General features: G+C 35.9%; 1 protein-coding gene across 9 annotated transcripts in view; it reads right to left on the minus strand.

Annotated features, from left to right (window-relative positions):
- Positions 1-25,721, minus strand: part of FAM169A (family with sequence similarity 169 member A) — a 55,907-nt gene that overhangs the window by 24,715 nt on the left and 5,471 nt on the right. For 7 of the 9 annotated variants that reach the window (XM_053664459.1, XM_053664458.1, XM_053664460.1 and 4 more), the window contains exons 2-5: positions 12,657-12,791; positions 11,503-11,602; positions 11,102-11,187; positions 8,791-8,962 (exon numbers count right to left, since the gene is read on the minus strand). In XM_053664459.1, the coding sequence (XP_053520434.1) occupies positions 8,791-8,962; positions 11,102-11,187; positions 11,503-11,602; positions 12,657-12,788 (490 nt within the window). In that variant the 5' untranslated portion in view covers positions 12,789-12,791. Of the gene's footprint in view, positions 1-8,790; positions 8,963-11,101; positions 11,188-11,502; positions 11,603-12,656; positions 12,792-25,721 lie in introns of those variants that run through there. The other 2 variants (XM_037163418.2, XM_053664462.1) reach the window with 2 other exon arrangements.

Consider the following 25,721-nt stretch of genomic DNA (forward strand, 5'->3'; position numbering starts at 1 on the left):
CTTTTAAATATCACTTTCTCAGTGGCATCTTCTACAAGGCATAATTAACTGCTCCATTCTTCAATGACCACTATGTTGAAACCTCAAAGACAGTAATTATCAAATTGAATTATGATTAGTTGTTGACTGATGACAATTTTCTATGTCACCCATAAGATTTTTGGTGCTTTGAGGCCTGAAGAGATGATCTCCATTTTTGTGTCTTCACTGAGTATGGAGTCAGCCCTACTGCCCCAATAAACAGAACACTTATTTAGAAAGCATGTGTTTTTTCAGATGGCCAGAACACAAAGTAGCCACCTTGTTTCCCAATGACATAGTTCAGATAGCCACAGTGTTGTGTGGGAGTCCCTTATGCCTTTGCTCACTACCTGTAAAAAGAATTACACCTAGGGGACTTCCGCCAAGATGGAGAAGTAGGTGGAGGGTCCACCTCGCCTCTGTGCACAACCAAATCTAAGAACAACTATTTTTAACAGCAGTCACAACCAAGCCACACGGAAAATCGACAATACGGAGTCCAAAGGACAACTACATACTCGGCTGGACCGGTACGAGGAGCGAGGCCAGCAGCGGAGCAGGTTAGCAAGAAAACATTCCCGGGGCGGTGCGCAGAGCGCGCAGGCAACCGAGGGCGCTGATCGCCAGCCAGCTGGCTGCCGGAGCGCACACGGAAGAGGCGCGGAGGGTCGGTCGCGTGCATTTACGTGCGGAGAAACCAGTGAGAAGGGAAACCCGCGCGGTGCAGCAGGCTCGCAAAATTAGGATCGGATAAGCAAGCCCGAGGCGTTTGAGTGTCTGGATGCGCTGGGCTAGCGGAGAGGAACGCCATTGCTCCCTCTCTGACCCCGCCCACACACACAGCGTCACAAACCAGCGACCTGGGTCTCCCCGTCCTGGTAAACAACTAAGGCTTCGCTCCGCTCACTTAACAGCACGAATAAACCAAAAATGGCTCTAGAACAACTCAGAGCCCCAGAACCGATAGAACTAAGTGATGAAGAAATAGCCAGTCTTTCAGATGCACAGTTCAAAACACTGGTTATAAAGATCCTTACAGAACTGGTGGATTTTAGTCACAAATTAGAGAAACATATGGAAGCTAAATTAATTGAAATGAATGCTGATACAAAAGATACCAATAGTAATGGAAAGAAAATTGGGACTCAAATCAAGGGAGAGAACCAGATGGAAGGAAAAAATGATCAAACAGAAAGGAATGAAGAAATAAGAATTCAGAAAAATGAGGAGAAGCTTAGGAACCTCCAGGACATCTTTAAACGTTCCAACATCCGAATTATAGGGGTACCAGAAGGGGGAAAGGCACAACCACCAGTTGAAAAATTATTTGAACAAATAATAAAGGAGAATTTCCCCAAGATGGCAAAGGAAATAGACTTCCGAGAAATCCAGGAAGCTCAGAGAGTCCCAAAGAAGTTGGACCCAAGAAGGAACACACCAAGGCACATCATAATTACATTAGCCAAGATTAAAATGAAGGAGAGAATCCTAGAAGCAGCAAGAGCTAAGGGGACAGTCACCTACAAAGGTGTTCCCATCAGACTGTCAGCTGATTTCTCAAAAGAGACCTTACAGGCAAGAAGGGGCTGGAGAGAGGTATTCCAAGTCATGAAAACCAAAGATCTACAACCAAGATTGCTCTACCCAGCAAAACTTTCATTTAGAATGGAAGGACAGATAAAGTGCTTCTCAGATAAGACCAAATTCAAGGAGTTCATCATCACCAAGCCCTTACAATATGAAATGTTAAAGGGACTTACCTAAGAAAAAGAAGATAAAAAAGATGAACAGTGAAAGGACAGCAAACTCACAGTTATTAAGAACCACACCTAAAACAAAAGCAAACTAAGAGGATAGCTAGATCAGGAGCAGAACCATAGAAATGAAGATCACATGGAGGGTTAGCAACAGGGCAGTGGGAGGAGGGGAAGGGGGGAGAAGGTACAGAAAATAAGTAGTATAGACAGTAGATAGAAAATAGATAGGGGGGAGGGTAAGAATAGTAGGGGAAATACAGAATCTAAAGAATTTGAGACACATGTTCATGAACTAAAGGGGGAAATGGTGGGGGAGGGGTATGCAGGGTAGAGGGGAAGGGAGGGGGGAATAGAGCAAATGTAATGGCATAATCAATAAAAAAAAAAAAAAAAAAAAGAATTACACCTAGACAAACTCAAGGCCCTAAAATATCACCTCAATCCTTCTCCAACACAAACGTCTGCTACATTTTGCTTCTAGCCATACTAGCAATACTTATCATTTTATATCAGTTATGTTTTCCTTAAAATAATGTTAGGGCCTGAAATCTGATTTTTAGTGAACAGAAAGTGAATAACCTGTCCAAAAAATGAGGGTAAATCATAGATAAGCACTCAGTACAATAGTCTGAAAGTCACAAGAAGAGCTGAGTAGCAAATGAAGAGAAGGAAAAATGCTCCCATTATAAATCATTTCAAATGGAGATTATAAAAATATCAATAAAAAATGTCTCCCAATATTGATCATAAATTCCTTTGGCAGTGTGAGTCAACAAAATGATTTGCAGTAGGTGTTGATTAGATTGCGCTTTCCCAAAATATGGGTCCTCAAATTGGATCAAGGTGGTTCCAGTTAAAGCTAAATAACAGACATTTCCAAAATAGCAGCTAAAAATAATATCCTCAATTTTGTCTTTATTTTCCTTTTACTGATTCTAGAGAGAGGGGAATGGAGGGAGACAGTCATCAATGTGGGAGAGAAACAGTGGCTGCCTCCTGCACACACCCCAACCAGTAATCAAACCAGCAACTTTTCAGTCTGCAGGATGAAACCCAACCAATGGAGCCACACTGGCCAGGTCCTCAATTTTGTCTTTTTCTCTGTTTGTCTACATTAAAATGTTAAACCTGCTTTCTACAAATTTTTACATTTCCTGATATAAGGCAAATATTTACAAAACTTCCACTGAATTAACAAGTGGGTTTCTCATTTTGTTTTTCGTAACATATAAACTTTCTTTCATTAGCAGTTTTGTAGAACAGCTCTTTTGACAGGTTGATCTGATCACAATAGCTCCCACAACAATTTATAAATTTCAGTTAGTTTTGTGATAGACAATAATAATAAGATTCTAGAATTAGTTCCATATTTTAAAATGCTCAGTGCTTGTTTCATCAAAGTTTTATTTTTTTTTCCTCAAAGATTTTTATTGATTTTTAGAGAGAGGGGAAGGGAGGGAGAAAGAGCGGGAGAGAAATCACATCAATGTATGATTGCCCCTTGTGCACCCCCTACCCAGGACCTGGCCGGCACCCCAGGCATGTGCTCTGACTAGGAACTGAACCAGCGACCCCTTGGTTCAAAGGCCAGTGCTCAATCCACTGTGCCACACTAGCCAGGGTGTTTTTATCAAAGTTTTCCATGTACATTGTTTACAGTACAACAGTTCTACACGACCTGTTGGGAAAAAAGCAGTCCTTTGACAGCCTCCCTGATCCAAACACACAAACATACTCTCTATTCTCCAGAAACTACTACTATGGAATCATTTAACTGATATTTTTGGTTTTTACTTTCACATCTCTTAATAACTTACTACTTTTAGTTTTTCCACTTCAGGAATAATGAACTGACTTTCCAGTATGGAAAATAACAATTTAGCTCTTAGGTACATTCACACACCCTCATCCCATCCTAACCATAAACACATTTCCTAAACATGCTCCCTAGCATTACCCTGTTACAGTAATTTGTAATTTTGATTGGATCAATTTTCAGTATTTACACGAATGTATGTATATTTATATACTTTTGACAACTAAGCCATGTAGTCAGATCATTTATCTTTTCCTGCACTACTTTTTGATTTCCCTTAATAATGGTTTGTCACTATTATCGACCTCTGATCCCCCAAAATCTCCCTTAACTGTAAATCTTAGTAAGTTCAAGTACATCACACATTCCATATTCTTGAATCAGTGTCCCAGAACTTTGTGACCATTACAATCTAGATAGGTCAACCTCTATAAAAGTGTTGTCTAGAATTTTCTCTAATGATGAAATCATTCCATGTATATACTGTTCAATGTGGCAGCTGCTAGCCACATTGTAAGTAGCTATTGTAACTAGTATGAGAAACTGAATTTTTAATTTTATTGAATTTTAATTTTCATTTATATAGCCACTTAGAGCTAGTGACTACCAATCTGAACAGAAGAGCTCTGGAGCTATTACATACCTACAATTTGGGATCTACTTTCCTCAGTTCCCTGATCAGTCATCTCCCTTTCTGCATTTACTTCCTTATTTTAGAAGAGCATACACTCTACTTACTACCTTCCTGAAAAATGGTGCATGAGAGATAAATTTTTCTAATTTAACTATAAAAATTTCCTTCTTTTAATCTCGTATTTCACTGATCATTTGAGCACAGATTTACACTGGAAATCATGTTCAGTGTTACTGTTAAGAAATATAATCATTTGATTATTGATCCTTTGTATAAATTGTTTACTCACTGAGGCTTGCAAAGTTCATAATAATCTGAAAATTTGTAATAATCTATCTCAGTTTGGTCTATTGTAACTCATCGTGATGGATGTTCAATGGGCCCTTTTAAAATGAAATACATTGTTCTATAGTTCCAAGAAATTCTCTTTAAATTATTTCATTGGTGATGTCTTCCTTTCCAGTTTCTCTGTTTTCTCCTTCTAAAATATCTGTTATTCAGGCCATTCCCCTAATTTTTATCTTTTCTTTCTTATTTTCCATGGATTTACTGTTGTGGTTGTGGTTGTTGTTCTCCTTTCTGATCAATTTCCTCAACTTTTAATATATCATTTCATAAATGCAATGACTACTTTCACCTTCCGAAAATTGAGTTGTTTTATTTTGTGTTTGCATTATCTGTCTCTTCCAAAATGTTTTTATGCTTTTTTGCTTTCATCTCCAACTTCCATATCGGTGGCTTTCCCTGAGATGTTTATAGTTAGGAAAGAAATTAAAAAACCAATTAGAAGCTCTGTGTACCTGGTAATAACTACCAACAATGAGATTCACAGAGAGATGATGTAGTTAAAACCTCTCCCAGAGATACCATTTATACTGGCATTTTTAGATGTTTTTTTTCTTGGTCAAGTTAAATACCTTAAAGGAAATTATTTTGCTCACGTAGCTATTAAGTAATTTTGAAACACATGCTAACACCTAAAATTTTCATTTTAAGTTTCCATAATTACAAAGGATATAATCTTTAGCATATTAAATTTCTAAAAAACATTTTCTTTTTATAATAATTTTGGACTGACAGGGAAATTACAAAAATATACAAAAAGTTCCCATATATCCTTCACCCAACTTCCCTGATGTTAACATCTCACAGAGCTGAAGTACTGTTACCAAAATCAGGAAATCAATACTGATAAAATATCATTAACTAAACTACAAACCTTATTCCAGTTTTATCAGTTTTTCCACTGATGTTTCCATTTTCTGTTTCAGGATCCAATCCAGGAATCCATAATGCATTTATTTTAGTCTCTCCCTAATTTCTGGCCTTTCATAATTCCTCTACCTTTCCTTGTCTTTCATCATCTTGATTCTTTTCAGGATTACTGATCAGTATATTGTAAAATAACCTTCAACTTGGCTTTGTCTAATGTTTTCTCATGATAAAACTGAGGTAATGCATTTTGGGCAAAAATACCACAGATATCATGTTATGCCCTTCTCAGTAAATCACAGATCTGGGGTCCATGATATTGATGTCTCATTCCTGGGGATGTTAACTATAATGTCTGTTAGTTAACATAATGTCAGGATTCTCTATGTAAATGTACCATTTTTCCCTTTGCAATTAAACAACATTGACTTAAAAACAAAAACCAATAAATCAATCTCTTAAATATATCAAAGGATCTTAAAAACTATTATCAATTTTATAATTATCATCATCCATTGAACAAATTATTTCTCTACTATTGAACTAATTATTCTTTAACACTTAAAATTTTTTCATTGTTCCATTTTCTCCTTGAACTTCTATTTCCATTATATTTATTCTACTGAATGTTATCCTATGTAATATATCTCTGTACTTGAAAATTTATTGATGGTCTAATCATTATTCCCTGTAATAATGTATTTGTATATAAATGTAAATTTTTTTAATTTCTTGTGATCGTAAGGTCCTACATATCAACCCAAAAGAAATTCTGAATTATTACTGTAATTAATTATAGTACATAATGGATAAGAACACATATATATTCCACATTTGAAAAACTAATTATTGAGCAAAAAATAAAATTTTACTGAAAATACATCTCTTAATGAAGTAGGGGGCTCACCTTTTTTAACTTATGTGTCCACAAATGAATTATTACTATCAGAATGAGACAAGGTTCAGCATTAATCCTATTCCTGTTTTTTTATTTTTATAGATAAAGTTGCTTAATAACTGTACACAAGACCAGAAAATCTTTTGATGTAGTGATGTTACTCCCTCTATGAGCTCCCTTATGCTAGACATCATACAATAACCTAGCATAAAAAAACATTTTTAATAATCCAACATCTACTTAACCCAAAAAACAAACAAATATTATGTCCTTCACAGTAATCTCTTTCTTCAGGCAAAAAAGAATTTATACAGTTTCTTCACTTTCACTGTATTGTAATAGGATTTAACCCCATAAACAAAGCCTCCTTTTATATATCAAGATTATTTTTATAACCCAACTATTATCCATATATACTGATTTGCTATTTAATTAAAAAATCATAAATAACTGATTGCATAAGGCTTTAATTGAACCAGAACATTATATTGTAAAAATTTTATCTTTTTGCTGGTACAGGTTTTTTTTCCTGAATATGTAAGGAATACTTCTATCACAAAGTGTTTTAGTATTGTTTAAAAAAAAAACTTCCAGACTAAATTTAATTGTTACTGATTCAAAGGCTAGTGTAAGCACACCTAAATTCCATTGTTATCTGGTTGATGAGAGCCAGAGCATAGAGCAGGAAAGTACAAAAATTAATATAGCAAGGATGTAAGTCTAAATTAGCAAAGTTAAGGTGTTAAAAGTGCTACAAAAGTAGCATTTGGACGCACCTGGAAGCTCCACAATATAAAATTGAGTTAACTACCAGAACAAGCAAAAAGAAAGGCCAGGTTTCAAAGAGGAGAGGGAGAGTTCCAAAGACACATAAAACAAAGAAGAACACACTCCTAGAATCAAATAGTGATCAGAAATACTAAAAGGGAATGGTATGCCCTATAACTGTCTTTCATCTAAAGCAAGATTTAAACAAAAAAAGTATAAACTAATATTAATATGTTCTCAAAATATCTATGCTAGTTTCAAATAGGAAACTCCCCTGGAACCAGTATGAAAAGTGAAAAGCCTCCAATTCCCTAGGAATTATCTTGTATAAAACAAAGCATAAAGAAATTGAACAACAACCCAGCCCTAAAATTACTAAAGCATTTTAAAAGCAACCAAGTGATGCCTTTTATACAATGCAGCAGTAAGCTTCCGTCTAACAAACAGTATTATTCTGCCTTTGTATAATAATATCTTTCTGTAGTTACACAAATTATTGATTCTATTTCAAATTTATACAACAATAAAACAGACTATTAAAGGAGAACCAAAGTATTTACTAAACACTAAAATCATTTGATACTCTAGATTACAATTTTTTTCTTGAGAAAGTAGCCTTCCTTTTACTAACTATATGTATAGTCTCATATAAATGCATACTAATTATGTGATTAAGTCACTGGTCACAACTGTTCTTCAAACCAGCAATGAATCTGATAAGATCTTTACAATGGATCTGACCAGAAGGGCTAAGTTGGGAATGTCTGAAATGCAAAAAAGACAGAAAAATAATGTGAGCGTATTATGTGAAAGGTCTTTTGGTCAAGGTACAGAACAGGACCAATTTTGTTACTTGTTTTTTTATACACATGGAGTAAGCAGGTTAGAGCTTTGTGGCACCAGTACATCTATAGATCAAATGAATAGAATAACAGAAAACAAGATGAAGCTGCACCCGTCTCTTAGGGTAGAGTACAGTCTTAGGAAAGGAAATCCAAACTTTAGAAGAGTCACAATTTCAAAGTTATTTCAGTTCTCTAAGTATATATTAAAGTACATTGTTTTTCATGGTAATTAGCAAAGCTGCCTTTAATGTCAGGCTAAATCAGCAGCACTAAACAGGAAAGGGCTATGCATTTGGTCCACAGGTAAACAAGAGTTTAAAGGGAGCCGGGAATATTGACAGCAGAATCACAGTAAACAAATTTTCAGGGTGTCCAACCTTTTGGTGTCTCTGGGCCACACTGGAAGATGAAAAGTTGTCATGGGCCACACATTAAATACATTGTAACATGTAATCACCCAAAAATCTCATAATGTTTTAAGTAAATTTATGATTTTGTGTTGGGCTGCATTCACAGCCATCCTGAGCTGCATGTGGCCTGTGGGCTGCAGGTTGGACATCCCTGCTAGGTTTAAATAAAAGGAGAAAATGGATAAATTTGAGGTGCTCTCTCTCCAACATATGGAGACATTTTTCTTTCTGACAAACATTTATTTTTATTTTTTAAAGACCTTACTAATAATCCTCACCTTTACTGAATGACAGGAAGAAAATATTCCCCAAATGACTAACTAAAATCACCTCAATTTGACTCAAGATTCACTTAAAAGTGATAATGATACAGTTGAGGTCTGAAAAGGTTTCCATTATATACAGTTTAAATAACTTTTAAAGACTCACCTGTAGGCTTAACTGAATAAAACCCAATGGCCTCTCCTTTCTTCCACAGAATCTTAGCATAATCAGTACTGCTATGACACAGGAATGGGATCTCATTTCTCTCCATTTCCTGTTTTCTATAAATAATTCGATTCAGAACATACAGAACCACTCTCTCCCCAAGAGTTCTCACCTACAAAGAGAGTCAAACACCAGGCACAACAGTTATAATATGCATCAATTCAGAAATGCTATTTACCTTGCTCTCTTCTTCATACCTCATGCTGGCATTCAAAGAACTTTGAATGCATTCAAACTGTTCAGTAAACATTTTATTATGACAGAGACAAGGTTAATCATTTGTGCTAATGACAATCCATTTCCATACATCCATATTATGCATGGACACTACCTCTCAGCAAAATTCTAAAACAGGCAACAAGAGTTTGCAGTGCACCAATCCCCAGCATCTCCTCTTTGGCACTAGTGTTTTCTTTCTGCTTCCAGCTGCCTAAATGAGGGGTCTCAACCACCCTAAATGCTGCCTCCATCACGCCTTTGTTTCAACCCTATTTCACCCCATTTCAGCCTTCACAGGGGGAGAAAGAGAGAGAGAGAAAAGGCTTCATGCTCTCTATCCCCTGAAGACTTTAAGAACAATTACCTCATTTGACGAGCAAAGCCATAATGCTCCTGGGGAAGGAATCTATCGCATCTTTTCTAGGTAAAGTGTTCATTGAACAGTTGTGTTTTTGTTGTCTAACTATAAGGAATACATTCCTACCCACCAACAGCCACACACACAAACACGTGCGTGGGCACGAGTGCGCGCGCACACACACACCCTGCCAGACCTGATGAGTGATGATAGTGGCACTGGGTAAGTCTAGTGAAAACATACTTGGGGCAATTCCAAAACGGAAACTGGGCTTCACTTCTTACATGCAGGGCTACATAGTCACAGGAGCGCCCCCACCCCTTACCAACTTTCTGACCTGACATCAAACAGTGGGGTTTCCTCAACAGGCCTTTTACTGCTAAAAACAAGAGTTTTATCCATAAAGACTCTTTTCTCCAAAGTTTCCTTAAAAAAAAAAAAAAGAGGTTTTTCCACATACCTCTAGTAAGGTATGTGGAAAGAGTAAGCACTAACTCTTAGTGCTTACTAAACACTAAGCACTAAATCTGAAAGCACTAACTCTTTCATGATTTTGAGAGTATACACACTACTCTCAAAATCATCCCTAATAGGAAATCTCCAGTGACAAACAACACATGAAATGACAAAGCTCTTTAGCTTATAAGACAACCCATTCCTACCTTGAACAGCTCTGATCAGCATAAAATTCTTCCTCATACTTAGCTAAAATCTATTTCCAAACATATGCTTTGATATTCTGGAGCCATACAGCCTACGAATATCTGAAGACTGCCATAATGGTCCCCTAAATTTTGTACCAATGCTAAACAATTGAAAGATAGACTACTCTTAATGCAATCTGGGGTACTTCTGCTATTCCAGTCCTCTTCCTTGAAAATTGCTCCAGATCCCTAATATTTGTATCATAATGGGTATACAGATATAAACAATAAAGGTATTGCTAAGACAATAGCACTTTGCTAAATAAACTTAAGGCTTTTAAACTAGCTTTTTTGCTTATATTCATTTATATTCTAATTAACTAATGCCCACTCTTTCTTATGTGTATTGCTATTTTAGTGTGTCTTCATGGTTTACATGGTGTAATTAATTTTTTGAACTTACAGATAGTACTTCCATTTATCCCTATTTATTTTCATTATGTTAGATCCTCCCTTTTTTGTTTCTTAATTCTGCCTTTCACAGACTGGGTCTCCCATGTAGCACTAGGGCATGCAGAATTGATATTCATGCCATCTATGTTATGTCTCCTCTAAGTATCTGATAGAACAGTGACCAGGACAGAAAAAAAAAAGAGCAAGTTTTGCCGTAGGCTGCTGAGACCCTCCCAAAATGGCCCTACTGATAAGCAAGTTTCTTGGCCAGTGTCTCCTAGAGACAGAGGACCTAAGCAACTATACACGAAGAGAACTAGCTTTTTCACTACCTAGTAAGAAAATCAGAAGCTGAAGTTGGTATGGGTAACTATATTTCAACTAACACATAGGTATTCATTCTTCCTCACACAATTCTCACATACGTTTAGAAAATGAAACTCTGAGGGTTTAATATAAACTTGTTATAGTAAAATGGAAAAAAGAGCCCAATAACTTCAATAACTACCACTGTTTATGGAAAACGAACTTACGAAATGGCCTAAGAAAGACTTTTAAAATTACAGGATCTTATTACCTGCTTAAGCCCCTCTCTAGAAGGGACAGATGTTTTCACAATATCATCAATAGCCCACCACTGATCAGCAAGGTAAAATGCCACAGCTAAAATAGAATAAATGATTATTAACATTTAAGTCTTAAGTCTTAAAGTATATAATATTACTATTTGTTAAGGTTCATATAGATACTCTTAAGTACACCCGTGCTTTAAAACATACAATGTAGCACCATTTATACCATTTTTATTTTACTCATTAAGCATTTAATTGTAAGCAATTAAGAATTGTATTTTCCTAAACTTACAGTCTGAAACAAGTTTTCTTTTTTTTAAAATTCCTTCATGTAGCTACCTTTTAATAAACTTTTAACTGTTTGGAGAAAAACTCCTTAATTTTAAAGATTAAGCAAAAAAGAGACCTGTGAGTGAGTCCTCAGGTGAAAAAAGAGCAAGAATTTTCTGCGTCTGATCTCCACCATAAAGAGGTACAAAGCCTACATTTGACAGGCTAATAGGAATCTGAAATGACAATTGATTAAAGATCAGTGAAGAGTCTGTTAAAAAATACAGGACAAAAACACCATGATTCTACCAAAATATTAACTTAGCCTACATTAATGCTAATTATATAACTTCATTTCATAAAAGGTATTTCTAGTCTCAAAAAAAGTAAATGAGAATTTCCTTTTGTGGAACTTTATTCTCTTGGGGAAAAATAAGAATGTTTACTTCAATAAATATTACTGTGCTCTAGCCATAAGTCTAATTAAGTAAAAACAAAAGAATAGTATGGTCTACAAAATCATTAAAAAACAACTACAATTTATCATGTTATTTAAACTATTGGGGGAGACTCTATTCTGTAAAAAAAGATACCAGATAGGTAAATTTTTTCCTACTTTTTGAGATACAAAGCAATACTTTAAAATCTTTGTGCCTTCATTAATCTAACACCAATTCCCCATTTACAGACAATATTTCCATTTAGAGAATGAGAAAATATTGGTACTTGAAAAGATTTTTTTAAAGAATACCTTAAATGAACATAATTTTCCAGAAGAAAAGTCTCAGGGCTAGAGAGGTTAGAGCATCTACCTACCCTAAAGTTCACAGTGGAACTCCAATGATTCCAAGTCTAATAACCCATTGCAATATATCACAGCTTACTAATTTGAATTTTTTATTTTAATATTTTATAAAAGGAAAGATTTGTGACACAAAAATGTGTGATTTAGTGTTTTGTTTATTTAAAAATATATTAATATCACAAATTGCAAATCTAACAAAAATTTGAGTTAGCTCAAATGATAATCAGTCTTAGCAAAATTGGTTAACTACTCAATCTTAAAGGCACAATGCAAATATTAAGCAATAACCTGTAGAGTTTCTTTTTAAAACTTGATCATGCTACTATACTAACAAACAAATATTTATCCATTTTACTGATGTCTGCTAATACACATTTCAAAAATGACTAGTTAACACTTTAAAGTGATAAAAAAATAAAAGGATATTATTTTCATGTACAAATTCAACTGAAAAGGTTGATTAAAATCACTGCAGAACACCTTACCGTAATATTGAGAAGAGAAAAACGCTCAGGATTTTCAGGGTCCCCACACCTTAGATCAGACATATAATCTTCAGCAGAATTTTCCAATTCCTCATGAGTGCAATTATCCAGCATATCCACAGGGAATGCCATCCTCTTTAACAAACAACATGGGACAAAATGTTTCAGAATATGAAATGCTAGCTTCCTTTTCTCACAGAAAAAACTTTTTATTGTAACATCTCAACATTTTATTATAAGAAAAGGTCTTTTTCACTATGACAAGTCAGACTGTAACTTGGTCTGCTGACTTAACAATGTATGTCGAAAAGAATATTTTTAAACATCATTTGAATTAAAAATTAAAAATAAAATAGGACAGGAATTAATGGTGATTCTTAAAATAATATAAATACATCTATACAGGTATACAATATATGTATTTGCATATAAACACACAAATAAATATATCCTCATACAGTTGTCAACATTACGAGTCACTATACAAAGACATAAGGGAACTTTCTGGAATGACAGAAATGTTCTATAACCGCATCATGGAGATGGTTGCTCCACCCTATAAATTTACTAAAACAAAAAATCATTAAACTAAACAGCTGCAATGGGTAAATGCTATAGTATATAAATTATATCTCTCATACATACATACAGCTGTTTAAAAAAAACAAACAGCACCTTAATGGGAAAAAGCTAAACACTCTCCCACTAAAGTCAGGAAAAATGACTCCACTACTGAATAAAATTATATAGGTACTTGCCGATGCAATTATACTAGGGGCATAACAACTGGGTATGGGTGTATGAACTATCTCTAGATCAATTTGCAAATAATACATTTAACTGAAACCCCCCCAAAAAAAATCAATGGAAAAACTATTCCAAATAAGAAAATGCAGTGAAACAGCAGGATATAGTTACACATAGGAATCAAATCCCCATATACACAATAATAACCAGTAAAAAGAAATCATAAATGGAAAAGACCGCATTTACAACAGCAAAAATAAAAATGGGCTTAAATTTAACAATAAACAATACCAATCCTATATAAGGAATACAACATTCCCGAAAGAAGCAAAGTGAACAAGAAAGACAAAACATGTTCTTGGAAAGGAAAATTCAACATCATTAAGGTGGCAGCACTCTCTAAAATAATCTATTAGTCTAATGCACTCCTAACGGAAATACCTGTAGGGTTTTATTTTTTCCTGAAGAAAGAAATGTTGATTATAAAATTAACTTGAAAGAATACATAAGCAAGAAAAGCTAGGAAAATCCTGAAAAAAAAACCAGGGCAATGACTGGTGAAAGGTGCAAGCCCTGTCAGATATTGAAAGGTGTTACTAAGCTTCTATAATTAAAACAATGTGATACAGGCATATGAATGGACAGAGGAATGGAACAAGATCTAGAAATACACCCTAATGCCTATGGAAACTGAGTACATGAGTAAGGGCCATCTCAATGAGTGGGAGAAAGAACTTTTTAGTAAGTAGTATTGTTTCATTGGTCTGTATTACGATGTTTAAATGAGACATTAATATTGCCCACTTTTGAACTTCTTGTGTCTGATATCAATTATATATTGTGTCAGCTCTTTCCATCCATTATTTCTGCAAGAAACATAAGTTCTGTTGCATCTATCACTTAATTTGTTTCTTTTTATTGCTGTGCTTTTCATTCCATCACATTCAAATAAAATTTAGCCATTCAACAGCTAACTAATGGGCATTTGCGCTGTTACGAGCATTCCTGCTTGAATATTTTGGTGAATATGTCTATATACTAGTTTGTGTTAGGTCTGTGTACCCACATTAACCTACCTATCTAAAAGTAAGTGAAGCAGGCACATGCATCTTGATGTGATGCAACAGGAATATCACACCCTAATCTAGTCAAGCCATTAAACAAGTATGTCAAATTTAAAATAACCTAGTTTCTTTAATAAATATATAGCATGGAGTTTAAAGAAAAGAGTGGAAACTAATGTAAATTAAAAGACACTGGGAGCATTTGAGATCCTGCTCCCTACCACTATCCTCAGTGCTCAAATAAACTCTTACAAAAATTCTCCACAAGTGTGGATGTTTCGTATGTTGAAATTTACTTTGCACAGTGTGGCAGGATTCTGAAAAAGCCCACCTAGGGCCCCCCAGCAGACTGAAACTGATGCTAGGTACAAGCAAGGGCCCATTGTGCCCCACCAGTTCCCATTATACACTAGGTGAACTTGGGTGAGTCTCTCTCAGAACTGAAGGCCTCCTTGCTCTGAGGCCCTAACTTTATTTGAGCTGCTCTTAGAAAACCCTTGATGTGGAGTAAGGTTTGGACCAGGGATCCAAACCTGGTCCAAACCCACAACCCTTGGTTGTGCGTTGGATCCCAGGTCCACACCAAGAAAAAGAAAAGAGAATGGGTGGCTGCTTTTCACTTCAGTTTTTAGTTTGACTGTTTACTCAGAGTGTGAACAACATTTTTCCTAGTTAAATGAAAGACTGAACTCTTTAGCTCTGAAAGATAAAGGACATGTGCTTCCCCAACCCCAACAGCCAATGGGACGATGACAGTTGTTCAGACCCCCAAATCCGAGGCAGAGATGGGTGCTGTGAGGCAGCCACTGCAGTAGGGCAGCTGATCCCAGAGAAGCCAGCAGGAGCCCTGGCAATAAAGGCAGGGTGCCCTTTAATGGGTTCACCCCGGGAGAAAGGCCCAAGGGAGTGGCCGTGCTTTGGAAAGCGTTCTGGTTCTGGTGACTTCCCATGAGCTCTCACTAGGCATTGCTCAAGTATTCTTAGGTAACAAAGAAAAAATGGGACACTTAAGAGAGACTGCAACCAGATGTACCAAGGAAAGGATTCTGATTTGTGCAGTCTTAAAAATTTCCATGATACAAAGTTAAATAAAAAATAAACATATGACCACACTGGCCCAGTGGCTCAGTTGGTTGGAGCCTCGTCCAATACACCAAAAGGCTGCAGGTCTGATTCTTGGTGGGGGCACATGCCTAGGTTGTGGGTTGGATCCCTGGTCAGGGTGCATACAGAAGAGAACTGATGTTTCTCACACTAATGTTTTTCTTTCTCTCTCCCCATCTTGTTCCCCACTCTCTTCTCTAAAAAAAAATTAATAAAAAATATTTAAGAATATGTAAAAAATAAACATATGGTTATGCCATCAGCTGTGCCAAGACGAAGAAATATGGCCCAAATGAAAGAACAGAGTAGAGCCTCAGAAAGACAGCTAAGTGGAAAGGAGATCACCAACCTACCTGGTAGAGAATTTAAAGCCCTGGTAATAAAAATGCTCACAGATCTCATCGAGCTTATTTGAAAAATGAAAAAACAAATGAAGGATACCCAAAGTAAAGCAAAATATTTAAGGAACCAACAGTGACAGGAAGGAAACCAGAACTCAAAGCAATGACTTGGGACAAAAGGAAAAAATAAACATCCAACCAGAACAAAATGAAGAAAAAATAATTTGAAAAAGTGAAGAGACTCTCATAAACTCTGGGACAATCGGAAACATTCCAATATCTGAATTATAGGAGTGCCAGAAGGAGAAGAGGAAAACCAAGAAATCAAAAACTTATTTGAACAAATAATGAAGGAAAACTTTCCCAATCTGGGGAAGGAAATAGACTTCCAGGAAATCCAGGAAGCTCAGAGAGTTCCAAAGAAGGTGGACCCAAGGAGGAATACATCAAGGCACATCATAATTACCATTACCCAAGATTAAAATGAAGGAGAGAATCCTAGAAGCAGCAAGAGATAAGGGGACAGTCACCTACAAAGGAGTTCCCATCAGACTGTCAGCTGATTTCTCAAAAGAGACCTTACAGGCAAGAAGGGGCTGGAAAGAAGTGTTAGAAGTTATGAAAGGCAAGGATCTACATCCAAGATTGCTCTATCCAGCAAAGTTTTCATTTAGAATAGAAGGGCAGATAAAGCACTTCCCAGATAAGGTCAAGTTAAAGGAGTTCATCATCACCAAGCCATTATCATATGAAATGTTAAAGGGACTTATCTAGAAAAAGCAGATCAAAAATATGAACGGTGAAATAACAAACTCACAACTATCAACAAATGAACCTAAATGAAAAGAAAAACAATGAGAATAAAAACTAAGCAAACAACTAGAACAGGAACAGAAGCAGAGAAATGGACATCACACGGAGGGATTTCAGTGGAGAGGGGGAAGGTAGGGATAGGAGGGAAAAGGTACAGGGCAGAAGAAGCATAATTAGTAGGCATAAGGTAGACGGGGAGAGATAAAAAATGGTATGGGAAACAAAGGACTCAAAGAACTTGTATGTACAACCCATGGACACAAACTAAGGGAGAGCAGAGTGCTAGAGGGTTGGGGCAGCAGTGTGGAAGGGGGAAAGAGGAGGGAAAACTGCGATAACTGTAATATCACAATCGATAAAAAATATTTTAAAAATTTTTTAAAGATTTAAAAGAACTTGGTGTTTATGACTGGGAACCTGATTTTATACAAATATGTATATTTTCAATCAAATGTATTATTTTATTTTAATAATCAAAGCCTAGAAATAGAACACATAAACTATTTATGAAATCAATACCATACAGATTTCCGGGTAACTTATAAAAGAAGAATAAAACTATGAATTTCAACAGAAATCAATCAGAAGCTTATGTAAGTAAGATGTTATGGCTCAGAAAAGGACCTTAAAATAAAACACTAGTTTGCGGCAGTAAGACAGGACCACGAGCCAGGTCTCCCTAGCAGGGGTGTCCAACTCACAACCTAGGATGGCTATGAATGTGGCCCAACATAAAATTGTAAATGTACTTAAACCCTTTTTTTTTTTTTTGGCTCATCAGTTTTCGTTAGTGTTTATATATTTAATGTGTGGCCCAAGACAACTCCTCTTCTTCCAGTGTGGCCCAGAGATGCCATCCATCTTCCCTTTACCCTACTGTTGGCTGAACTTCAATTGCCTTCATACCACCATCAGCATGTTCCCCAGTGTGTTGAGTGTCTATTATCACTATTTAATATTTTTCTCAATTTATTTTTTAAACACATACCTCTCATCCCATCCCCCCGTTTTTAATTTGGTAAAATATACACATAAAATTTACCACTTTAAGCAAGTCTGAGTTTACAATTCAGCCGTGGTATGTACATCCGCACTATTGTACAGCCTTCGCCCTTCACTCTCCCTTTCCAGAACTCTGTGCCCACTGAGCAGGAGTTCCCCACTGCTCTCTCCCCTTGCCCCTGCTAACCACCATTTTACTTTCTGTGTCTATACATTTGCCTATTCTAGGAACCTCATAAGTGGAATCACAGTAATTTTCTTTTTATGCCTGGCTTATTTCATGAACATAATGGTCTCAAGCTTCATCCATGTTATAGCATGTATCAGAATCTCAACTCCCTTTTTTAGAAACACTGCATTCATCTGAAATTACAAAATCTATGAAACCACAAATTTGATGTATTATACTTTTCCCTAATCAGCACTATGATTTCTAAGTATCATAATTTAAATGCTCACCTGAATACCAATTAAAAATCTCTCCTAGCTCAATTGGTTGCAGCACTGTCCTGTATACCAAAAGGTTGCAGGTTCAATTCCCTGTCAGAGCACATGCCTAGGTTGTGGGTAAGCTGCCCAGTTGAGAGGCACATGTGAGAGGCAACTGATCAATGTTTCTCTTCCTCTCTCTTTCCCTCCCTTCCTCTCTAAAATCAATAACCCTGAGGATTAAAAAAACAAAATAAAACTCCTACATCACCAGTAGTATATGTCAGCACACTTTAGAAAACACTGTACTATCCATACAGGACTGCTTACCATAGACAACACTACTACAGATAACAGGCAAATAGAGTATGACTAAATTAGTTACAGAGTGAAACAGAAATCCATTATCTTTCGTTCTTAAACCTTCTTAGATTGATGTTTTTCATAGAAAAATAATCACATCTGGGCTTATTTTTATTAGTTATAAAAGATCATTCAGATATATATGTATATACACAAAATGAAACCAAACCAAATCCTGTGCTCCTTAAGTCCAATAATTTAAATACCCTGAAATTTGTATAAAGGAGCATTACTAGGGGCAAAAATACTTCACTTAGAAGTTGTGTTTTGTGACTACAATTTAAAAACAACTATAGCATGACATTTAACATAAAATTTAAAAATATTTCCCTAATTTCAAAGGCTCAGACATACACAAAATGCCCCTTCTAAAATATTTTTTACAAATCTGTTTTTAAATCCATTACTTTTATTACTAGTCACTCTCGATGCTCAATTTATTGGCAAAATAATCACCTATTTGTATTTAAAGGAAGATGAAAGAACTAGAAATTATAAATCAGTAACAGCAAGCAGCAAACATTTACTGATAAGTGACCATATATCAGACTTTAGAGATTGTTGCACATAATATATATAATAAAGTACTTTTATCAGCCATATCCTATAGATGAAAAAGTGGAGTTTTACAGATGAAAAGACTTGACCAAGGTCATACCACTAGTGGGGCTAGAAAGGTATGCATCTAAACAATCATACATGCCCTCCAATTAATTATTTTACTCAACTTGTAAAATCAAGTAACACAGTGTTTATCATGGTTCTATGAAATTTCCTTTCCTAAAACATTGTAAGAATCAACTTGTTGTTAAGTATTCTACTCACATATTACAACAAGAAGAGCACTGAAACTGGAGCCATATGCTCTTGGTTCCTGGGTCAGCCCTGTGACTGAGCGTGTAAGCTCTCTGGCCCTGGGCAAGTTACTTACCCTTTTTAGCCTCCTGTATTCTCATTGGTAATGTGATTCAACTGGACGGGATAATCCTAAGGACCTTTTCACCCCTAAATATTTGTAATTATTTGTTTTTTAAAATATTGGTTAACTTAAGAGTGCATAAATTACTAGGCCTGTGGTCATTCTGCCACAGTTTAGAGAAGCCAGAGAAGGGTGGTAAGATTCTAGAGAAAAATATAGGTTGCTCTGATAAATCACTCACTTCTCCCTCTTTTTTTGTTGTTTTTAAGCTTCTCTTCTATGTCACGTAACAGTAAAGCTGTCAGGTCAAATTCTGTCAAGTATTTTATGCTCTGCCATGAGATAAACCAAAGGCCTAACGAGATTCTGCATGAATGAGAAAGCTTAATGTTGCCTTCAATGAACTAACTCATCAAAAAATGTACGCAGAATGGTCAATGAGGTGTAAAAAGTGTCCAAATTAATTTATAAATTAAACATGAGGTGGAGAAGAGTAGTGGGGGGCGGAGGATGGAGAAAACTGTACTTGAACAACAATAAAAAAAAGGGAAGAGAAAAAAATTGTAAGTCAAGCAAAGGGTATGCTCACTGACCCTGATTAATGCGTATAAAAACATGAAACTCTGATCTCTTACATAAGATGCCCACCAGCTATCTTCCAGCCATCTTTCAATAATTTCACTTTTCCTGAGAAATTATGTAATTATTTGAAAGAATGACTACTCTTAATAAGAAAATGTAAGAGAAAAATAATTCCTGTTATCATGATTTATTCTCTATTTAATGGTAATTACTAGATGTCAACCATACTCTTAAAAAGGGGGAACATGTTTTGTAACTTTGGTTCTGAAATTATTTCAAGATTCTTATATATCACAGCTATTATTTAGGGGTTTTAGAGAAAAGGGAAGATTAAAACATATACCCATCAAGAGATGAGTGGATAAAACAACCAGGGGATATTTACACAATGGGATTTTATTCGATCATAAAAAAAAAATTTTACCCTTTGCAACAGTGTGGATGGACCAGGAGAACATTACGCTAAGTGAAATAAGCCAGTCAGAGAAAGACAAATACCATGTGATTTCACTCATATGTGGAGTCTAATGAGCAAACTGAACTGCCTAACAAAACAAAGACAGACTCATAGATGGGGAACAGATGACAGCTAGTGAGGCGCTAGAGGGATTGAGCAAAAAGGAAAAAGGACTCTTGGACAACAGGATGGTGATTGCTAGGGGGAGGGAGGTGTAAGAGGACTAAATAGTAATGGAAAAAATAGATTATTAAGAAAATATGGGAATTTTAAAGCTTAAAAAGTTTTTAAGAGAAAAAATAATGATCTCAACCAATCCAAGTCATGATCCTACCTCTCCTGATTGTTTCCCCACCACCGAAAATAGGTTAGGTATCCCGGCAACATAACTGTCAATGCTATTAACCTTGCACATTAAAAAAAGCCTGTTTCTGAACCTCATTATGATTCTTCTCTTTTCTCCCTAACATCATTTCCTTCCCTAACTAACCTAGTCCCTGTACTACATCAGCTCCACTAATTTCTTTATCTTACCTTCTTACTCTTCAATCCCTCCTATCCTATACAAAGCCCTAAATCCTAAATTAATCTTTCTCCACACTTATAGCTGAATTTTTCAGTACAACAAAAATGAAACCACTGAACAAGCTACAATTATCAAATCAAGTTACAATTATCAAATCTCAGGTGTTAAAAAAATCTGTTTTTCAGTCCTCTGGTAAATGAAAAAGATTTGATTACATATGGTTAAGGACTGCCTACAAGTTTATGGGTAATGGAGAAGTTAAATGGGGTTCAAACCTGCAGCCTGTTTTTATTCGAACTAGAAATCAAAATCATATCTTTAAGTAACATTCACTGAGCCAACAGTGGTATATGTACTTTATGACCCAGATTACTGAATACTGTTTGTAGTCTCACAGAAGCAGTTTACATACTCAGGAAAGCCAAAGAACTATTTAAATGAATACGCCATACAATTTTGTCCTTCATTTCAACATTAGACAATTTTACATTCTTTTTTTTAACCTCACCTGAAGACATGCTTATTGATTTCAGAGAGGGGAAGGGCAAGACAGAGAGAGGGAGAGAAAAACATCGATGTGAGAAAGAAGTATCAATCAGTTGCCTCTTGCAGAGCCCCCAATCCAGGACCATTTGGTATACTACCTGACCGGAAATCAAATCTGTGACATTTTGGTCTACTGGATGATGCTCCAACAAACTAAGCCACACTGGCCAGGGCTAAAATTCTTTATTTTTTACCTGGTTCCTCTGATCTGATTTTACAGTGCTTTACTAAAGTTAATGTGGGTTTGGCATAGTAAACCTCAAGAGTACAGGCAACTTTTAAAAACAGGAGCCAAATCAATATGCACATTGTTACAGATTTCTTTAACATAAAATATCACAGAGATTTGTCTCTTTTAGAATCATGAAGAAATACTAATGTTTCATTTTACAGGAAATACGTCTAATTCAAAACAAAAGCAAAAACAAAACAAAGCTTGCTGCTTCATTGTGGCATAAGGCTTATGAAATATTCCCTAATATTTTCACTACACCAATAAGAAATGTAGCCACGGGTTGCCAGTATCTGCCAGTATCATACCAACTTGGAAAAACAGCAGGCTCTGAAGCACAGGCTAGCCATTTCTCTCTCCCTTCAGGGCATCTCCAATTCTGCATTTCCAGCCTTCGCCCATACACTTGTTCTTGCAATCCTTTTGTAAACTCAGGCAGGTTTGCTTACCCAGATAAAGTAAAATTCTTTTCTTACCTTCCACTGGCAGCAGGCCCAGGGGAACAAAAGATAAAGAGATAGTAGCTGCCTTCCTATCTGACTTCAATACATATTTACTAAACAAATAAATAAATAAACATGTGAACAAAAGTCTGTAAAAATAAAACCACATACTGTTGTTAGGAGGAAGAGTTGCCACAGATGAAAGACATGTAATGTTCTGCTACTGGATGAAAAGTAGTAATGACTGTCTTTCAATAGGCAGAGACAGAGGAGAAGGCCCTCTAGAAAGAATGAATATGCTTAACAGAAGCCAAAAAGCGTACCAAAAATGGCAAGTAGTTAGACTTACCAAGAGCACTGAGAGAAGTATATAAAGAGAAGTAGTGGAGGGATGCTACTAAAATAGAGGACAGAACATAACAGGCCAAGAACAGGATGGTTTTGCAAACCAATGTTACCCCAATAAATTCACTTTTAAAAAAAGTCAAGAATACAGACTAAAGAGTTGGGACTTTATTTGATTCTCAAGTAGGATTCAATTTAAGGATATTGAAAAGGAAAGAGATTTTCAAGGCTATGCTTTAAGACAATTTATCCAACTGTGTGTAGGATACACACACAGTGTGTATAGAAAGAATTTGGAAAGTTGAGATACTCTTGTATTTTGTACATACTTCTTTTACTACACTTATCACATGAAAATATGATTTATTTTTCTTCATCTTTCTATCAATATCAGGCTCAGAATTCCAAGGAAATGTAACCATTTTTTCCCAAACATACAAAAAGTAGGGATGGGTCAAAAGATCTCTGGCATACCTCCTAACTAATAACTTACGTGCCTACACTTGATTACTTAAAGAAAGATAGGAAAAAAGGTCTTAATTTACAAAGAGGTGATATCATCAATTCATTTATAATCTTTTTTAATTTTTTTAAATGTTCATTAATTTTAAAGAGGAAGGGAGAGAGAAATGTTGACTGGCTGCCTCCCATTCGTGCCGACAGGGGATTGAACCCACAATCTAAGCATGTGCCATGACCAGGAATCAAACCAGCCTTTTGGTATACAGGATGACGCTCCAACCAACTGAGCCACACTGGCCAGGGCCATTTAAAATCATTTTTTAAAACTCAGAATGTTATATGATGACAACAGATCTACCATTTATTGCTGACTTAACTTGCACCAGGCTTGACACTCTACAGTATTATCTCATTTATTCTTCAAAATGACCCCATGAAGCAGGTTTCTTAAGCATATTCTCACAATGAAGAGCTTTCCTTGGTGTGGAGAGGTTAAGTTAGTTCACTCAGCTGGTAAGTGGCAGTCTGGCTCTAACCCTGGCCTATCTGTCTCCAAAGGATTTAACCTTGTGGTCAGGTTCCCAAGACAGGACGAAAGCCAGTATTATCCATGATGCATCTGATTACACAACAGCCATATTTTTCAGCCACTCCTTAGGAGTTAGAGCTTTTAAATCTTACAATATTCTCTCTTCAGACTTTAGATGACTGTTCTAATCACCAGGATCCATTTTCTTCAGAATTGTTAAGTAGTTACTACACAATAAATGCAAAGTCAGTTGTTTTAAAGTTAAAAATAAATAAAAGAAAAATATAAACATTGACAAAGTAAATGCCTACCAATATTTATTTGATAAATTACTATAAAATAGAGCTAAAGAAAAAATGAAAGCCACTAAGTTGCATTATACTTTTTAAATTATACATTGTTGAAGGACAAAAACAAAGAAAGCCTTGAAATTTAGATACTAGACTCAATATGAACCATGAACAAGTTTTTTTTTTTAGGTTAAGTCAAAATAACCCCGAAATACAACTTTGTTATTAGGGTTCTAACTGTGAAAACCCAGAAATAAAGAAGTATCCCTGAACTGTCTGTCCATGGGTCAGACAGCATCCGCAGTTTTTTATTCCATTCAGATGGGCACAGTTTAAGAAAAATCACACTGAGAAACTGGAATGCCTTCAATGGAGAACAACCAGATGGCAAAGAATCTGAAAACCATGGTGTAGTAGATAAAGAACAGAAACAGAGAAATTAGTGAGGGGAGGTCTTGTTGAGGAAGGGAGGCAGGAAAGTTACCCCTCAAATATCTGCAGAGCAAACATGCAGATGAAAACTTAGACTTATTCTGGGTATCACTAAAGGTTAAAAGAAATGGACCTTTCAAACAAAAAATTCCAACCACAAATTAATTACACTGAATGAAAACAGACCAGCCAACTAGCTGGTTAGAGTACTGTCAGTTACACCTGGCACATCCCAACTCAGGTCTAGAAAAACACACCTCTGCCCTACTGTAGCTGCAGGCACAACGCTTTTCCGTGTCTCCACCAAAGCCTGTATCGGAGAGGGCCACTGAGTGGGCATCTGTATATAAAACTGTAAAACCATACAAATCCCTTTATAAAATAAAAGTGTGCTTTTGGGGGGCCATTTTGAGATACTGCTCAGATACAAAAAGTATTCTCTGAAAAAAATTTATTCAGAATCATTTCAATTTCATCTTTCATGGTTTAGGAAATATTTAAATCTCCTCAGCCTTGAAATTAAATTCAAGTACTTTAAGATTATTTTATATTCAAAGCAAAACATGAAGACTTCTAACATGTGGTTGCTTTTTTTGCTAAATTTAGCTATTTTTCCCTCTCATGAGCACAAATAACTAATAGAATACAGGACCAGAGCTAAAATTAAGATAGTTTCTTAGTCTGGGATCTCCAAGGGCTATAAACAGGCTATTTGAAATATATTCAATTTTTCAAAAAAAATTTATTTCCCCTACATTAATACACTAACAAAACTCAAAGATTTATTTAATTTTTAACTAGAATCCTACCAACTCAACTCACTGTGGTTATACCTTATATCCTGCAGAGCAGTAACTCCAACTGACAAGTGGAAAGTAAATCACAACTCATCTTAAAAATGCAAAGTTATTGCTTTGAAATGTACCTCAACAAAGTGTTAGACAAGGGTGGGTGTGAGGTAAAGATAATAAAATGAAGAAAAAGATGAGGAACACTGAACTAGATACTAAAAATTATCCTAATTTCATTGATGATAACATTAGTGGCTTACCTTTAGAAGCACAGCACTTAATTCTGCCAACCACATTTTTGGACAGGCTGTATAAAAGGATACAGTAGCCCCTTGAACAACACGGGCTGAACTAAGAGGATCCACTGTCTTTTTTAATTCTTTCTTTTTATCCTCACCTGAGGACATTTTTTCATTGCTTTTAGAGAGAGAGGAAGGGAGAAAGGAAGGGAAAGAGACAAACATTGACGCAAGAGAGAAACATCAACCGGTCACCTCCCCTATGGCACCCAGACCAGGGATCATGTGCCCCTACCTGGACCCAAAACCATGCCCCTTGGACTACAGAATCATGCTCCAACCAACTGAGCCACAGGAACCAGGACAAGAGGGTCTACTTTTTTTCGATAAATACTCGTACTATTTTTAA

Source organism: Artibeus jamaicensis, unplaced genomic scaffold (assembly GCF_021234435.1).
Source record: "Artibeus jamaicensis isolate MK-2021 breed Jamaican fruit bat unplaced genomic scaffold, CSHL_Jam_final contig_373, whole genome shotgun sequence".
Lineage (NCBI taxonomy): Eukaryota > Metazoa > Chordata > Mammalia > Chiroptera > Phyllostomidae > Artibeus > Artibeus jamaicensis.